Source organism: Nannospalax galili, unplaced genomic scaffold, assembly GCF_000622305.1.
Source record: "Nannospalax galili isolate Female #2095 unplaced genomic scaffold, S.galili_v1.0 scaffold1261, whole genome shotgun sequence".
NCBI classification, from domain to species: domain Eukaryota; kingdom Metazoa; phylum Chordata; class Mammalia; order Rodentia; family Spalacidae; genus Nannospalax; species Nannospalax galili.
Genome location: NW_008344648.1, coordinates 346,691 through 364,084, shown reverse-complemented (window position 1 = coordinate 364,084; position 17,394 = coordinate 346,691). Strand labels below are relative to the sequence as shown.

General features: G+C 51.2%; 1 protein-coding gene across 1 annotated transcript in view; it reads left to right on the top strand.

Moving 5' to 3' along the window:
* Nadsyn1 (NAD synthetase 1) overlaps window positions 1-17,394 on the top strand; it is a gene marked incomplete in the record, with an annotated part of 41,976 nt that overhangs the window by 8,224 nt on the left and 16,358 nt on the right. The window contains 10 exon segments of the mRNA XM_029567285.1: window positions 2,617-2,733; window positions 6,245-6,298; window positions 6,826-6,915; window positions 9,775-9,826; window positions 12,136-12,224; window positions 12,390-12,507; window positions 14,056-14,187; window positions 15,061-15,135; window positions 16,195-16,316; window positions 17,119-17,210. Coding sequence (XP_029423145.1) covers window positions 2,617-2,733; window positions 6,245-6,298; window positions 6,826-6,915; window positions 9,775-9,826; window positions 12,136-12,224; window positions 12,390-12,507; window positions 14,056-14,187; window positions 15,061-15,135; window positions 16,195-16,316; window positions 17,119-17,210 — 941 coding nt within the window.

The following is a 17,394-nucleotide window of genomic DNA, read 5'->3' as shown; positions in this document are numbered from 1 at the left end:
TGGTCAATTATATGTTATGGTACTGCTGCATGATATGAGGTTGGTGCATGTTGTGGATGGAGAGGAAACCACATCAGAACAAAGTATTGAACTAAAACCCAATTATACCATATATATGGGAATGGAAAGATGACTCAGTTGTTAAGAGCACTAGCTGCTCTTGGAGAGAACATGTGTTCAGTTCCCAGCACCCACATGGTAGCTAACAACCATTCTTAACTCCAGTTCCAGGGATCTGACAGCCTCTTCTGACCTCCACAGGAATTGTACAAAAGGGTGCACTTATATACATGCAGGTAATATGCTCATATACATAAATAAATTTTTTAAAAGTTAATGATAAAAGACTTGCACCATCACTGGACCCCCTGGCCCACCCTCAGGGTTTCCATGTTCATCTCTCTCTGTCTCCCCCAAGTCTGGGCCTGTCATTTTTTCTTTTTATTTTTTTGAGACAGTGCCTTCCTATAGCCCCAGGTAGCGTAGAACTCACTATGTAGACCAGGCTGGGCTTGAGCTCACAGAGATCTGCCTGTCTCCCAAGTGCTAGAACTAAAGGTATGCACCACCATGCCCATCCTGGGCCCGTCATTTAAAAAAAAATGTTTTATTTATTATTATTTTGGGAGGCAGTCAAACCACTTTATTAGCGGCTTGGGGATGAGGAGGGGCAGGCGGGGTCCACACGATCCACTATTTGCAAACGTGGGCAGTAGAGGAAACTGAGGCAGCCGAGGAATAACATCCCTTCACCTCTTCCCAAGCTGGCCCAACCCCCACCCTCAAGAGGCACCTGGGCTGACCTAGCGTCCCTCACCCACAAACTGAACTGTTTTTTCTGAGCCAATTTTGTAGATTCAGAGACCAGCCACGGGACCCAGGCGTTAATGACCAGCCCCTGCCGTAGACTGCCTCACCCACTACCGCCCAGCCACTGGGATTAGAGGTCACTGGTGATTGGATGGTTGAAATTACAACCATATTTATGTGTATGAGTGTGTGCCTGTATGTATGTATGGGCCCCACATGCATGCACTGCCTACAGAGGCTGGAAGAGGCCATTGGATCCCCTAGAACTGGAGTTGCAGACTGTTGTGAGCTGCCCTGTGGGTTCTGGGAACTGAACCCAGATCCTCTGCTAGAGCGGCCACTGTTCTTAACTGCTGAGCCAGCTCTCTGGACCCTGGAATGTATTTCAAGACCCTAAAAATGCCAAAGACTTGCCTGTCAGGGCGGGTGTTCCTTCACGGTGTATGGGGTTTGCTTGGTATTATGGCTTGGATGAGAAATGTCCCCAGTACACTCGTGTGTTTGAACTTGGTCCTCTGCTGGTGGTACTGTTTGGGGAGGTTGCAGAGTCTCCGTAGGCGAGGCCCACCTGGAGGAAGTAGCTCTCTAGAGAGGGGCCTGGAGAGGCATAGCTAGGCTCCACTTCTGTCCTGCCTCTGCTTCTTGGACCACGAGTGGGCCGCCCCGAAGTCCTGCAGCCATGGAGCCATGCCAATCAAGCCTTCTCCAGCGCTGTGGGTTGTATTCCCTCAGACCGTGAGCCTGAACAAGGCTATTGCCCTGGGGTGCTTCTCCAGGGTTACAGACAAGGAAAGTGATGTAAAGCATGCCTTCCACGTTGCAGTCGGCTAGGAAGAAGAACTTGATGGTTTGAACCTGCGTTACAAATACCCTGCATTTTATTGTTGGAAATCTGACTGCTTAGACCAAACCATCTTAGAGCATTATGGCAATTTCCTGGTGCTGCCACAGAGGGTCACAAATTTGTTGCTTATAGAAATACAGGTCTGTTCTCTTACAGCCTGAGAGACCAAAGGTCCAAAGTGAGTGTTGTTCAGGTTACACTCCATCCATCTGAAGGCTCTGTGCGATGGTCCTTCTGGGACCCCCACCTCCACCCCCAGCATCCCTTAGCCTGTGGCCGCATCACTCCAGGCCATCTGGTCATGTAGATGAACCCGGGACATCCAGGGTGGTCTCATCTTGCTGTCCATCATGGCATCTGCAGAGTCTTGTTCTAGCACGTGGTCGTATTCACTGGGGTGTGGCTCAGTGGAGGACAGATGCTTATCCTGTGCCAGGCTGCAGGTTCAATCCCTGGTACCACAGAAACTGTGATAAGGTCATGTTCACATCGACAGGTCAGGCCTAAAGGTACTTCAGCGGATGGTGGGGGCACCAATCAATCCACAAGTATTTATAGCAAGAAACTTGGGGGTGGCTGTGGGCAGGCATTCCGAATGCCCACTGTGGCCTTCCTTGGGTAAAGGGTGGTTTCCTGAGGGCCCAGGTTTGTTTCTTTGGGGTCTTTTTCTTGTAGATCACTTTGATGTGGGCCACATTAAAGGCAAAAAATAAAGTAAGCTAAAGACAGTGAGTTGTTGATGTGAGAGAGGCACCTTAGAGTAATGGAGGACTCAGTGCAGCAGGGCCTGACACCCTCCATTGACCGTCAAGGGTGTGTGGCTGGAGCAAACCTGACCACAGTGCCACCAGAGCCTTGTCCGGGAGGCTTTGGAAGACCATGGTACCTGGGCCATTCGGGCGCTTTCTCACCTGATGGCCACGGGCTCTGTCCCCTCACCAGCCTGCTTCCTCTCTCTGCAGTGGCTATGGCTGTTGGGATCATTATCATGAATCAGACACCCTCCTGCATTCGATCCAAGTCCTGGCAGCCCTCCTGGACTCTCCGATCACCGAGAACATCATCTGTGACGTGGGGATGTAGTGCCTGCATGAGCATGCAGAAGGCGGGGCTCAGAGGAAGGGTGAATTCAAGGCATGCTGCATCCCACACTCCCTCCAGGGCCAGGGAGTCTGTGTGTTGAGAGACGCCAAAGCCTTCGTGTTGAACATGAGTTTTACCAGGCATGGTGGTGCACACCTTGGGTACTAGCACTCAGGAGGCAGAGACAGGTGGATCTCTGTGAGTTCCAGGCCAGCCAGGGCTAATAGTCTTAAAAAAGAAGGTTTTGTTCAAATGTGGCACTACCCCCAGAATAGCACTCAGTGTTTGGATTCTAGAAAGTCCCAGGCACGCATGAGCGCACTCTGCACAAATAGAAGTTAGGTGTGGGCCCAGTCATACAACGTTCATCATGGTGGGTCTTGGGGTGACTCTGCCACTCCTCGGGGACATACCGACCTTGAAGCTCCACCTTGTACATGAACTGGAAGCTTCTAATGTCACAGCAGTCCCCGGAGGATGGTCCTGGCATTGTGACTGTCCCCATCCACCCCACAATGCTTTAAGTCAACCTGGACTTCTCTCTCTCTCTCTCTCTCTCTCTCTCTCTCTCTCTCTTTCTACAAGGGACTGACCCTAGGGCCTTGTACATGCTAGGCAAATACTCTGGGGCTACACCCCAGCCCTCTTTTCTGACTATTTGTTTTTTGAGGCATGGGGTCATATAACTTTTATTTTTTTATTATAATTGTGGGAGCGTGTGCAGGGGTGTGTGCCGGGGTGCATATGTGGAGGGACAGCTTTGTGGAGTCGGCACCCACTTTCTACCTCTATGAACATTCAAAGCTCAGAATCAGGTCAGGCTTACGTGGGCAGCGCCTTACCCACCAAGCCCTCCCTCCAGCCATCACGTCATTACGTTTCTCCAGCTTTTCTCTGTGGACTCGGAATCTGCAATCCCACTTTCACTGCCTTCAGAATCACATCTGAAGATGTTCCTCCTTTGACGTCTAGCATTTTTCTGGGTCTCCTGAACTCCATGGAGCAAACCAAGAGTTACATCTTCATGCCACTGAAGCCTCCCTCTGGGATCATCCTCCTGTGAGGAGGGGACAAGTGGTTTTACCACTGGAGCGGGAACTGGCTCTCGAAACAAAATAAAGACCTTAGCATGGTGGATAATGAGAAAAACATTATTGTAGAAATTAAAATACTTTTATTTTGCTGTTATATATTTTTCCTCATTTATTTATTTTGGGGGTTCTTTTTGTTTTTTTGAGACAAGGTCTCTCTATGTAGCCCTAGCATGCCTAGAACTCACTATATAGACCAGGCTAGCCTTGAACTCACAGAAATCCACCTGCCTCAACCTCCAAAGTGCTGGGATGAAGGTGTGTGCCACCACACCCAGCCTTGCTTTTATTTTTAAAAGTTATTGTTTTATTATATGTTTGTGGATATGTGTGTGTGTCTGTGTGTGTGCAATGCCTATGGAAGCTAGAGGGGACTTCAGATCCCCTGAAACTGGACTTAAAAGCAGTTGTGAACCACCATGTGGGTGTTGAGAACCAAGCTGGGTCCTCTGCAAAAGCAGCCAGAGTTCCTAATTGCTGAGCCATCTCTCCAGCCCTTTATTGCTTTTTTTGCTTATGAAGTTTGGCTGTTTTCCCCCAACTTTATGTGTATGAGTGCCTTGCCTACTTATATCTAAGTGCACCGTGTGCATTCCTGGTGCCTGCAGAGGTCAGAAGAATGTATTGGATCCCCTGGAACTGGAGTTACAGACAGTTGTAAGCCGCCGTGTGGAACCACTGCACGAGCAGCCCGTGCTCTTAACTGCTGAGCCGTCTCTCTGTCTCCAAGTTGGACATTTTCCCTGCTTGGTGGTCAGTTGTACACTGTTTTGAAGTAGCGGGGTGTTCATTGACATCTCTTTGTACCTTATTATTTGGGGAGCTTCACTGTATATAAAAGGCCACAACCTGTTCCCATAGAGAAGAACAATGTCTCCTTGCAGCCTGCTGTTAAACTAGAATTTCCAGTGGTGACATTCTGTCTCATTTTCTGGTAGTTTCTGTTTTTGTTTGACAGGCCTGCTTTAGTTATTTTTGTTTGTTTGGTTTTAATTTTTGTTGGTTTGAGTGGTTTTGTTTTAAATTTTTTCTAATTTTTCATTACATTTGCTTATTTATTTTTGTGTTTGTGTGCACATGTCCCAGTGTGTGTATGTGTGTGGAGGTCAGGGGATAACATTGGGAAGTCAGTTCTTACCTTATACTGTGTGGGTCCCTGGGATCAAACTCAGGCCATCGGGCTTGGTGAAATGTTCCTCAGCATGCTGGGACATCTCACCTGGTTTGGTTAGCCTCCATGTGGGTGCTAGGAACCGAACCCAGGACCTCTTCAAGAGCAGCCAGTGCTCTTAACTACTGGTTTCATTTTTTGAGACAGGGTCTCATGCATCCCAGGCTGGCCTAGAACTCTGTATCCTCTGTAGCTGAGGATGACCTCAAAGTCCCCATCCTCCTTCCTTGATCTCCTGAGTGCTAGGATGACAGGCATGCCCGGATGAGGCCCCCGTTTTGTGTGAGACAGTTCATCTTGAAGAATCTCTACCAGCTTTGAGCTTAGGCACCTGGGAGACAAGCATTTTGGCTTGTTACAAAAAGTAGTTATTTCTGTTTTATGTGTGTGAGTGCTTTGCCCGCATGTATGTAAGGGCACCTGTGTTGTGTGGTGCACATAGAGGCCAGAAGAAGGCATTGGATTCCCAACTAGAGTTACAGATGTTGTTAGCTACCATGTGGGTGCTGGGAAAATCCGGGTCCTCTGTAACAGCAGCCAGTGTTCGTAACCACTGAGCCATCTCTCCAGCCCCTTATCTCGACTCATGTTTTAGTTTGATTTGAAGAGCCTTGGGATTCTCTCCAATGATCCGAGAAGCTTCATATCAGAACTGAGCATCTAGGGACTGGGGAGCCAGCTCCGTGGGTAAAAGACTTGCTGTGCAAGCAACAGGACCTGAGCTTGGGTCCTTAAGACCCACGTGAAAACCAGGTGTGGTGCTATGCATCTGCAGCCCCAGCTCTGGAAGGCAGAAACGGGAGGGTCCCTGGGTTTCGTTCATTTGTTTGTTTTGCTAGCAGCCAATCTAGCTAACACAGAGGACTCCAGCTTCAGTGAGAGACCTGGCTGCAAAGCAAGGTGGAGGGTAATGAGGGAAGACACCTGATGTCAAACTCTGGCCTCTACGTGTGCATACATGGTTGCATACCTGCACACACACACACACCCCCCACACTCTCTCTACACGCGCGCACGTGTGTGCGTCCCTGCACACACACACACACACACACACCCCAACCACTGCCTCTACATGTGCTTGCATGGTTGCGTACCTGCAGACACACACACACACACACACACACACACACACACACACACCAACACACACCAACAACTACCACCACCAAAGAATATGTGGTTCCGTTGAACCACCAGCTTTTGTAACAAGGCAGATACATATCTCTCTCTCCCTCCCTCTTGCAGGCCTGTCATGCACCGGAATGTTCGCTACAACTGCAGAGTCATCTTTCTTAATTGGTAGGTGACCCTGGAGGGTGGCCAGTCTGCCTGTGCCCGGAGCTGAGGGGGGCCGCGTGCTAGAGGCCTCCCCCAGGAGGTGCCTTTAGTGAGCATGACACGACACGGCAATTCCTGTGATCTTCCTCTGACACACAACCCCCCTCCACACCACAGCCACAGTAGGAGGAGGCCTGAGGGTAGGGTTTGGGGACATATCCTTGTCAGCGGGAGGGTGGGCTGGGTTTGGGCTGGAGGATGAACTAGGCGACTAGGTGAGGGAGGTCTCACTGTCTCCAGTCACCAGTGGCCAGCACGGGCACCTGCCGTGCCTCAGACTCCCTCACAGTCAGCTGTCGGGGTGGATGGCGCCAAGGGGACCCCTTTTTTGCAAACAGAAAGCTGAAACCCAGAGGAGAAAGCAGGTTTGCTCAGGGCCCTGGTCTTGAGGTGATCCTGTAGGCTCACCCCATTCTGTGGTGTGTGGCCTGCACAACGGGATGCTTGTCCCCGGAGCCTGAAGTGAGCTGCCCTGTCCCCTGCCACAGGAGGATCCTGCTCATCAGGCCCAAGATGGCTTTGGCCAACGAAGGCAACTACCGGGAACTGCGATGGTTCACCCCCTGGTCCAGGAGCCGGTGAGTGGCAGGTGCTCGGTCACAGTGCAGCCCGTGACCCGGCACTGGGTGTTTAGTAAATGTCTTCATGGCACAGCCTCGGCTGAGAGGAGAGCCACAGGGCGTGGAGGGTCTGTCCCTGCCACTCAGCCATGGCTGCTTCCCGGCTGCCTCGGCACTGATCACCCATCATCAGATCTCAGTCATCAGTCAGTAAAGTCATCGGTCACTCTAGGTGGAGGGACGCTGCATCGCAAATAGTCCTGTGTTCTTTGTTTGAGGGGCTGTGCAGTGTACGTTGACCCAAGGCATCCATGGCCTCTAGGTAGAGTTCGTTAACCAGAATTAACGAACGCCAGGTAGGGCGACTCACACTGTCACTGCAGCACTTGGGAGGTGGAGGCAAAAGAATCAGGAATTTAAGGTCATCCTCGGCTACATAGTAAGTTCTAGGCCAACCTGGGTTACAAAACAAAACAGACATAAAAATGAAACAAAACCCTGCTGTGGTGGCACACACCTTTAATCCCAGCACTTGGGAGGTCGAAGCAGGTGGATCTCTATGAGTTGGAGGCTAGCCTGGTCTACATAGTGAGTTCCAGGCCAGCCAGGGCTACATGGTGAGACCCTGACTCAAAATAAATGAATACATAATTAGATAAATAAAATAACTCCAGACATTACCAAGTGTTTCCCAGGGGGCAAAGCTGCCCCAGTCTGGGAAACCCCCACTCTGTTTCAGCGGTGTTTGTACATGCCTGTTGCTGTTGTCATGGGGCCTTTAACACTGTACATTGAGGTTAACCGTTGACATGGGAAAACTTTTGGGTTCTCCGTGTTGCTCCTATGTCAGACAGCTTTAGTAAATTCTCCGGTCTCGTGTTACTGTGTTGGTTTTCTTTGTTTGTCCTGCCGAATGTCATGATGGGACCTGACTTCTCTCAGCTCGTCTTTACTTTTATTGGCCAGCATTTCTACACTAATGTTCTAGATCCTTCCGAGAGCAGAGGTCTTGGATAATGACCATTTTGCCTTTCTCCTGACTAATCAAAAAGCTCTGAGTTGCTCCATTTGGCATCAGATTTATGTCTTACCACTCTTTATTTTTTCTTTTTTTAAAAGACTTATTTTTGGGCCGGGGGTGATGGTGCAAGCCTTTAATGCCAGTACTCGGGAGGCAGAGGCAGGCAGATCTCTGTGAGTTCAAGGCCAGCCTGGTCTACATAGTGAGTTTCAGGACAGCTGGGTCTACAGGGAGACCCTGTCTCAAAAAGACCTATTTTTGTTATTTTAAATTGTGTGTGTGTATGTGCGTGTGTGTTCACATGACTACAGGTGCCCTTTAGAGGCCAGAAGAGGCACCAGATCCCCTAAAACTGGAGTTACAGGCAGTTGTGAGCTGCCCACCGTGGGTGCTGGGAACCAAATTCAGGTCCTACAGGAGCAGTGCACACTCTTAACCACCGAGCCAGCTCTCTAGTCCCATTAGTTATTTTTACTGTGAGGTTTTTTGTTTTGGTTTTGGGGTTTTTTTTGTTGTTGTTTGATTTTTGGTCTTTGTTGAGACAGGGTCTCCCTGTAGCCCCAGCTGGCCTGGAACTCACTATGTAGACCAGGCTGGCTTCAATCTCACAGAGATCCGCCTGCCTCTGCCTCCTGAGTGCTGGAATTAAAGGCACTCACTACCATGCCTGGCCTTTACTGTGAGTTTTTAAAATTGAGAATGAATGTTTAATTCGAGTGCCTTTTCACATATGTCAAGATGAATAGAGAGAGCAAATCTTTGTACCTACCTTAAGTCCCAAGCAGATGTAGGATATTACACTTGGATTCATTAATGTTTGTTCAGAACTTTGATCTCTTCTGGAATTTGATGCCAGCATTATGCTAGGATTTATTATCATTGCTATTGCTATTATTATTTTCTGTTTTGGCTTGGTTTAATATTGTGGAGGGTTTTTTTCTATATGCCCTGGGTGTGTTCTGATAGTACTTGTGTGTATCAATTATAAGATGATTAAGGTATAAGAATGGTACGTCAATACTGAACATTTGTAAATTACATTAAATGATAGAATTCATGGTTGCTGGCTGTCCTGTGGGACGTTATAAGCCCTGGTATGGGCACTACCTACGGAAATGTCATTTCCAGGGGCTGGAGAAGTGGATCAGCAGTTAAGAACCTTTCCTGCTCTTACAGAGGATCTGAGTCGGGTTCCCAGCACCCAGCTCAGAACCAGGAGAACTGAGGAGCATCTCGTTCTCATTCCCTGCTTTACCGAGGGAGGGAGAGGAAGCTTTGTCCGCTAAACTCCTCAACTTCTAGCATGTTGCTTAAGTGAAAGAGCCACTGGCACTGTGCCTGCAGGCTCCTGTGAATTCTAAGAAAGCAGAACAGAAATAGCACTCATTAAATGTCTAAGTCTCTCACCTTGGTACAGCTTGTTTAAAGACATTAGCTTTTAATGTTTTTACAACGAAGCCACTGGAGTAGATCTTTGGGGTTTCCCATACCAGAACTGTGTGGCTAGCACTCCACCTGTCCAGCAAGCTGTGGACTGTGACTATTGTCTTGCTGATGATGTAGGTGTGGATGTGTCTGTGGGATGAATGCCTAGATTGTTCTAGGTTAGGAATCCCACCTAATTTCTCTCTGGGAACTGTGACCTTCTCCCACTAACCCCCACCCAGATCTCTCAGAAAACACCAGGAAGCAGAGGGCTCCAATATGCACGAGCACACTCTTTGTGTGGATGGGCAGCTGGCCTCTGGGGAGAGCAGTCAGGAGCTGGGCATTGTGTCAGCCTGAGGGCGGGCACCTGCTTCCTGGTTCCCGGGGCCTCATCTTAGCTCTGCTATGCTTTGTTTCTTCCCTACCAGGCAAACAGAAGAGTACTTCCTCCCACAGATGTTACAAGACCTGACAAAGCAGGTACGCCTTTCCCAGTCCCTCATTGCCAGTCCAGGCTGAGGGTGGGCCAAGGAGAACAGAACCCTTGGGTTAAGTCACTGAACAATGCGTTGCTGTGTAGATAGGAAGCACAAAGGGGACATCCATGGCAAGTGAAGGAGGACCAGCTCAGGCCAGTACATTGACACTGACAGGGGTGGCCCAGGTGACATTTGGGAAGGAGACTCAGCGTGGTGTGGTCCCCTCCCAAGGGATAGAGATTCTTGTGACAGGAAGCCCCAATGGCTGGCTGACATCTAACCGTCACAACCCAGGGATTGGGTATGCGTGAGTGACACATTCACGGTACCCCCTGCCTGGGCTGTGCTGGTTCCATTCTGAGCAGAGTGGGCTATAGGCTATCATTGGGAGGTCCTGCTCAGCCTGGCCGATTGGAGACCAGGCTGCAGGAGTCGGCCCTGGGCAGAAATAGACTTGGATTCAGGAACAGACAGTTTTACAAAATAGACGGTCTAGTCCTGCTCCAGCCCGGACAGCGCACCGGTGGTGACATGCCTCCAAGCTTCATGCTTCCTGTTGTTCGGCAGACCTGGAGTTCAGGCTCTGACATTGTTGGTGGCTGATGGAGCAGAGGAAAGGGCATGGGCTTGTCCTGTCATCCTACCGTTGGTGATAGAGTTGAGTTCCTGCGTGTTGGGGAACCCCCTCTGAGAGCCTCGGGCTGTGCTCTGGGCCCCTGTGATGACCTGACTCAGCAAACATTATGCTGTTGGCCTCAAGAGATGGTGCAGAAAACAGAACAGCTGTTTTCTCCCAGGTTGAACACGTCCGAGGCCATGTAGAATCACGGTTCCTGTGATCACCCACCCAAGTCCCCAGGAGACTGGGCCTATGAACAGACCTGTGTGGAAGGGGCAGAGGTTCCCAGGCCAATCAGGCTCCCAAGCCATCTCAGGATCCCCATGGAACCCCTCTGTTCCTAAGGTTACATAAGAACAAAGCAGTTGACTGGCGTAGGACTCCGTTCCTAAGGTTACATAAGAACAAAGCAGTTGGCTGGTGTAGGACTCCGTTCCTAAGGTTACATAAGAACAAAGCAGTTGACTGGCGTAGGACTCCGTTCCTAAGGTTACATAAGAACAAAGCAGTTGACTGGCGTAGGACTCCGTTCCTAAGGTTACATAAGAACAAAGCAGTTGACTGGCGTAGGACTCCGTTCCTAAGGTTACATAAGAACAAAGCAGTTGACTGGCGTAGGACTCCGTTCCTAAGGTTACATAAGAACAAAGCAGTTGGCTGGTGTAGGACTCCGTTCCTAAGGTTACATAAGAACAAAGCAGTTGGCTGGCATAGGACTCCGGCAGAGCCCGTGCGCTGCCCAAGGGGTCCTTCAGTGGTGCGGATTTTCTTGGGTCATCCGTTCCACGGTGTGACTCTTCGATGCTGTCAGTGCCCCTAGAACATCCTGGAAGTGTATCTTTCTTTAAGTCCGCCGTGCTTCTGTTAGCAACCCCAGTAAACTTACTGTCTCACCCAGCTGGGCTTGGAGGGAACCCTCCTTTGGTCTGTCTCTATGTGGAGTGCACAGACTTTTTATGTCTCCCCAGGAAGTCCAGCAGCAAGTGACCATGGTGGACTTGATCCAGCCCATGTTAGAGGTGTCATGTGTTTTAAGGAGACTGAACTGTCCTCTGAGATTGCTCATCATTAATTTCACTAACACAGCTAATGTGTCACACACCTTAGTTTCAGTGACTTGATGGAACAGGGTGGCATCTACAGAGGGAGACTCTGTCCCTGCCTGGAACCCGTTATATAGACCAGACTAGCCTTGAATTCACAGAGCTCTACCTGTCTGTGCCTCCCAAGTTCTAGAATGAAAGGTGTGTGCTACCTCTCCCCACTACTCTGCGCCCTGGTCCTGGCAGCTGGGAGCCACATAATGCCCACCACTCAGTTCATTTCTGCACTGCGGATGAGAACACTACCTGGTGTGACTGTCTAGGGGGCAGAGAAGTACTGGGTGCTGCACGTTGTGTAGACCAGCGCTTGATAAACAGACGTAATGAGAGATGAAGACGGCGGCTTGTGCCCCTGGAAACTTAAAGAACATGTTGTAGCCATAGTGAGCTGTGGTCATGAATGGGAAGATAGGAGAGCATTGGGGATCAACAGCAGTGGGCTGGGCATGTTCCTGGTTGAGAAAGGACCCACGGGAGACTTGTAACAATATGGCAGCTCTCATGGATGTCTCCTGATGTCTGGGGAGGCCAGTGCAGAGCCCCACGGGCAGCCCGTGAGTCTTGGGTGTTCTTTTCTTTCCACTGCAGAAAACTGTGCCCTTTGGAGATGCGGTGCTGGCCACCCAGGACACCTGCATTGGGAGCGAGGTCTGTGAGGAGCTCTGGACACCACACAGGTCAGCAGGCTACCTGTGCCATCCCATCCCTGTGTTCTACCTGGGCCAGTGGGAAGACCCCGACTTTGAAACCTCCTGGGGTCATAGTCTGAGTCATGGAGATCCTCTGGGTTGGCTCAGGGGCCACAGGAGTCCATGTGTCCCTCTACCTGCCTCTGCCCACAGCCCCCACATCGACATGGGCCTGGACGGTGTGGAGATCATCACCAATGCCTCGGGCAGCCACCATGTGCTGCGTAAAGCCCACGCCAGGGTGGATCTGGTAACCATGGCCACCACCAAGGTGGGCACTGGGTAGGGTGGCTGGAGCAGGGTCACAGGACTCAATCAGGAACCCTGGAGCAGGGCTGGGCCACCCATAGTGCATAAACTGTATTCCAGAGTCATACCCCGCCTCTCCCAGGCCTTATTACTGTCTAGAGGGCTTGATTGGGTTCATTTCCTTATCCAATTAAAAAATTTAAAGACAGGAAGAATCTCAGATATAACAGGCAACAAGCTTTATTAAAAGTAAAGACATATACTCACACAGAAAGGATCCCCACAAGTTGAGATGGGGTTCAGAAACTGAAATCCAAAGCCTCTAGGGCGCCTGGGTCTTTTAACTGTTCTTGCTGGTGTAAGGCAGGTCTCTCTCCCCTAATTTTGAATCGGTCAACTTAAACAAAGAAGCTGATAGGCCACAGCTCCAAGCTGAGATATGTCCACAACTGGTCTTGATCTTAACTAAACCGGTCTGGACCCATCAGCCAGAGGGGGCCTTGCCAGGGGGAGAAAAAGCCTGCCAGGTCTTTGTCTTGATGAAGAATCTGGATGGCCACCCTCGTTTATCAGTGGCCCTAACAGCCACCCCGATAAGCAGGCTTGTTGACACTTGTGCTGACGGGGAACCAGGATGTACCTTGTCCGTGGCTGTCAGGGGGACGCACGGGAACTTGCACTTGCCACTTGCTGGCCATGTGGACACAGTGGAATGAGCTGCATGTCCTTCTTGGAGCAGGAAGACTGCCCCAGGTTAGGAAAGGACACGGTGGGGTCTGGAACAATGTCCGGCCTTCACAGACCTCTTGTGTGCCACTGGTGCTTCTGGTGGCCTGGAACTCTGTGCCACTCCATCCAGAACTCTGGCTGCTGTGACCCCAGTTCTGCCTGTAGGGATGATGGCACTGCGCCGAGGGCTGTAGGGAAGGAAAAGTGATGTTCTCTGACACCTGGCATCATGGGAGACGTGAACAAACGTCAACTCACCCCAGATAGGGAACCAATGACAGACCAAAGTCAGGCTGCCACCAAAGCTGAACTTGATGAACCAATGAGTTTATTGGGGTTACTTACAGGAGTATATGTGAGGGGTTACTTACAGGAGCAGAAATGACTCCAAGTCAGCTTCATCACCAAAACCCACCCCAGCATGAGTGACAGGTCAGGAAAGCTGGAAACTGGAGCTGTTGTACAACCTGCAGGCAGTTCTTTGGGCTTATATACACTTGAGGCCCTGTGCATATGTCAGTTTCAGGGACTTCCTGGGGATTTTGAGTTGCTTACTTTCTGAGTCTCAAGGAGCTTCCCCTTGGAACTTCCTGGGTCTTAAGGAATGTCCCTCCAGGATGGAACCTTTCAACTCAAGAAATTGCTCTACAAGACCTTTCAAAGGCTTGTAAATCCTAGCATGGGGCTTTGAGACCCATGTCTGTCGGAGCTGGAAGCCAATGACAACGTTCTGGGACCATGTGGGGAATGGCGGTCTGTGTTCTGAACTGGGGCTGCTGGTAGGCGGGGGTGACCCATGCACCAGCACCGACAACCCCACCATCACCCATGCCTCTTTCAGAATGGTGGCATCTACCTGCTGGCCAACCAGAAGGGCTGCGACGGTGACCGCCTCTACTACGACGGCTGTGCCATGATCTCCATGAACGGCAACGTCTTCGCCCAGGGCACACAGTTCTCGCTGGATGACGTGGTAATGAGCTGAGGACCAGGATTGGGAGTGACCTTGCTTCCCAAGGTCCCAGGGATTGAACTCAGGTTGTTGGGCTTGGCAGCGAGACCTTTACCCTCTGAGCCGTCTTGCTGGCCCCGTATTGGATAATTTTCTTTCTTTCTTTTTTTGTCTTTTTGAGACAGGGTCTCCCTGTAGCCCCAGCTGTCCTGGAACTCACTATGTAGACCAGGCTGGCCTTGAACTCACAGAGATCCGCCTGCCTCTGCCTCCCGAGTGCTGGGACTACAGGCGTGCGCCACCACGCCTGGCTGATAGTTTTCTTTTTAAGTATTTTCTTGCTGTGATCAAACACCTGACAAGGAGCGCTTTGGGAGAAAAAGAGTTTATTCTAGCTCACAGTTCCACACAGCCTGCCGTGGTGGGGAGGGCGTGGCAGCAGAGGGCATGGTGTCTGGCCACATCAAGTCCACAGTTAGGAAGCAGGAGAGCCGACAGGAAGTGGGGCCAGGGTGTAAAACCTCAAGGCTCATCCCCACTGGCCCATTTCCTCCATCAAGGCTCCACTTCCAAAAGGTTCCACAGTGTCCCAAAATAGCACCACATGCTTGGGAGTCTGCTGAGGTAGCCGCAGCCTGAGGCTGTGTGCTGGGTGTTGAACTTGGGTCCTCTGGAAGAACAGCACCTGTTCTTTCCCCCAGCCACCTCTCCAGCCCCAGAAAATAACATCTTTTAAGAGCAAAGCAGAGTTCAGGTTGGCGGAGACGCTGGGCCCCTCTCCCTGGACCCCTGGGGGCGGCAGGTGCTCAGCCCTGGCGTAGATGTGACCAGCTCACGTGAACAACAGTTGTATTACATGTGGGAATGGTGACTGTCTCTCCTTTCCACACCCAGGAGGTCCTGACTGCCACCCTGGACCTAGAAGATGTCCGGAGCTACAGAGCAGAGATTTCCTCTCGGAACCTGGCGGTAAGTGTTCCAAGGGCTTGGCCGAGGTCGCTTGGAGACACTGGGGGATGTGGGGGAGGGTGTCTCAGAGAGGATCCAGCTCCTCCATCCTCTGTGACACGTGCTAGAGCCTGACCAAGGCCTGAGACATGAACCACCGTGTGAGGCAGAGGCTGCAGGTCGCAAGGTTGCAAGGCTCCCTAGGGAGACCAGGCACCGAGTCAGAGTGGCCGCCGGGGCAAATGGCACCAGCAGGCAACATGTGGCTGAGGCTGCCCCCTTGCAGGACCTGACAGCCTGAGGTGGTGCATCAGAGACGCCCAAGTGTGGGCAGAGTCTCCGTCCTGCCCCTTGGACCCAGGACCTAGAACTCCACACTCACAGGCCCTGTTGACTGTGAACGCTGACCCACCATCTTAGACCATCTTCCTAGTAGCTTTATTGAACTGGAACCCCAGTCTCACTGGGGTAGCCATGTCAACCCGGCCGCTGGTTTCTAGAATATTCATAGAGTTATATAACCACCAACACCATTAGTGTGGTGTGATCTCAGAGCCCCAAACAGAGGCTGCATCCCTAAGCACCACCCTGTAGCCTTCCCCGGGACCCTGGCTGCTTCTGTCTGCTTCCTGCCTGTAAGGGCATTTTCAGAAGTGGGCTCCCCTCATGGAGTGTGGTTTCCTTAGGGGCCACCGTGTGGAAGCATGACAAAGCTCTGCCTTTTGGGGGGTCCGGGCAGTGCTCCACCAAGCGGCTGTGCCACCCTGTGCCAACACTGCCCCTTTCTCCTGGGTGTCTGTTCAGGAGTGGGACCTCTGGCTTATATGGTGCCGCTTGTGTTCAGGCTTTTTAGGAGCTGTCAGACTGCTCCTCTGAGTGGCCACTCCCCTGCCCATGCCCACAGTGGGGGAAGGCGCATAGCTTCTGTGCCTGCACCAGCACCGGTTGGCACCGTCAACTTTAACCATCTCATTTTCCCAATGGCTTGGCATCCCCACTGACTGACTTGGTCCCGTTCCTTGGTATGGTCAGCACCTATGCACAGAGTTCATCTGTCCATGTCCTGATGTCCCCTGACAGGCCAGCAGGGTGAGCCCGTACCCCCGGGTGAAAGTAGACTTTGCCCTTTCCCACTGCGACTTGCTGGAGCCTGTATCAGAGCCTGTGACGTGGACGTACCATAGTCCAGAGGAGGAGATAAGGTCAGTGTGGGACCCAGCTCCTCGAGGCCACGGCCGTTCCAGTGGCTGCGGTGATTTGACCTGCGGTGTGGGAAGCAGGGGCTTCCAGGGTCTGCCAGGGTGGACTCTGTGCCTCGTTGGTATTAAAGACGTGACAAGCAGGCTGCCTGGTTCTGCCCAGGGCCATTTCCCTGCAGAGGGGCCATCTTGGGCCTCACCAGGGGCCAGACCCACCCCAGGCTTGTTTCAGAGTGGAGACGCCAGTTAGAACAAAGTACTTACAGGAGAGATGTGTGCAGGGGCGGGGGGATGCCTGGAAGAAAGTAGGTGTCTCTGCGCTGCCTCTTCCCGGGACCCTGTGAAGGATAACTGCACACATGTGGGGGGTCTGCATGTGGGTCTGAGTATGTGTGTGTGTCTGTATGTCTGTGTATGTGTATCTGTATGTGTATGTTTGTTTATGTGTGTATGTGTGTATATATGTATGTGTACCTATGTGTGCATGTATGTATGTGTGTCTATGCATGTATATGTGTGTGTGTATGTGTCTAGGTATATATATATATGTGTGTGTGTGTCTGTGTATGCGTATCTGTGTGCATGTATGTATGTGTTTATGTGTATCTATGTCTGTGTGTGTATATGTGTGTGTGTGTCTATGTCTCTGTGTATGTACATGTGTGTATGTGTGTCGATGTCTCTGTGTGTGTACGTGTGTATGTGTCTATGTCTCTGTGTGTGTACGTGTGTGTCTATGTCTGTGCGTGTGTACTCCTGCGAGTGTGTGACAGGCTCAAGCTGGACTCTGCTCTTTCCCCTGCAGTCTTGGGCCCGCCTGCTGGCTCTGGGACTTCTTACGACGCAGTGGGCAGGTAGGACGTCCCCTTCCTAGCCTGCTCCCTACATGTTCCTCTGGTTGGCATGTGTGGGTCTAACACCAGATGGCACCTTTTTCCTTTTGGGGAGTGCATCTGAGCTGGCCGGAGGCCAGATGGGCATGGCCTGCTCTGCCTCCCATAGGACTCTGTAGCTGTCTAGGTCAGGTGGAGCTCTGGGCTCACACCTCTGTTAGTCTGCTGATCCTAGAGGTAGAGAGGCG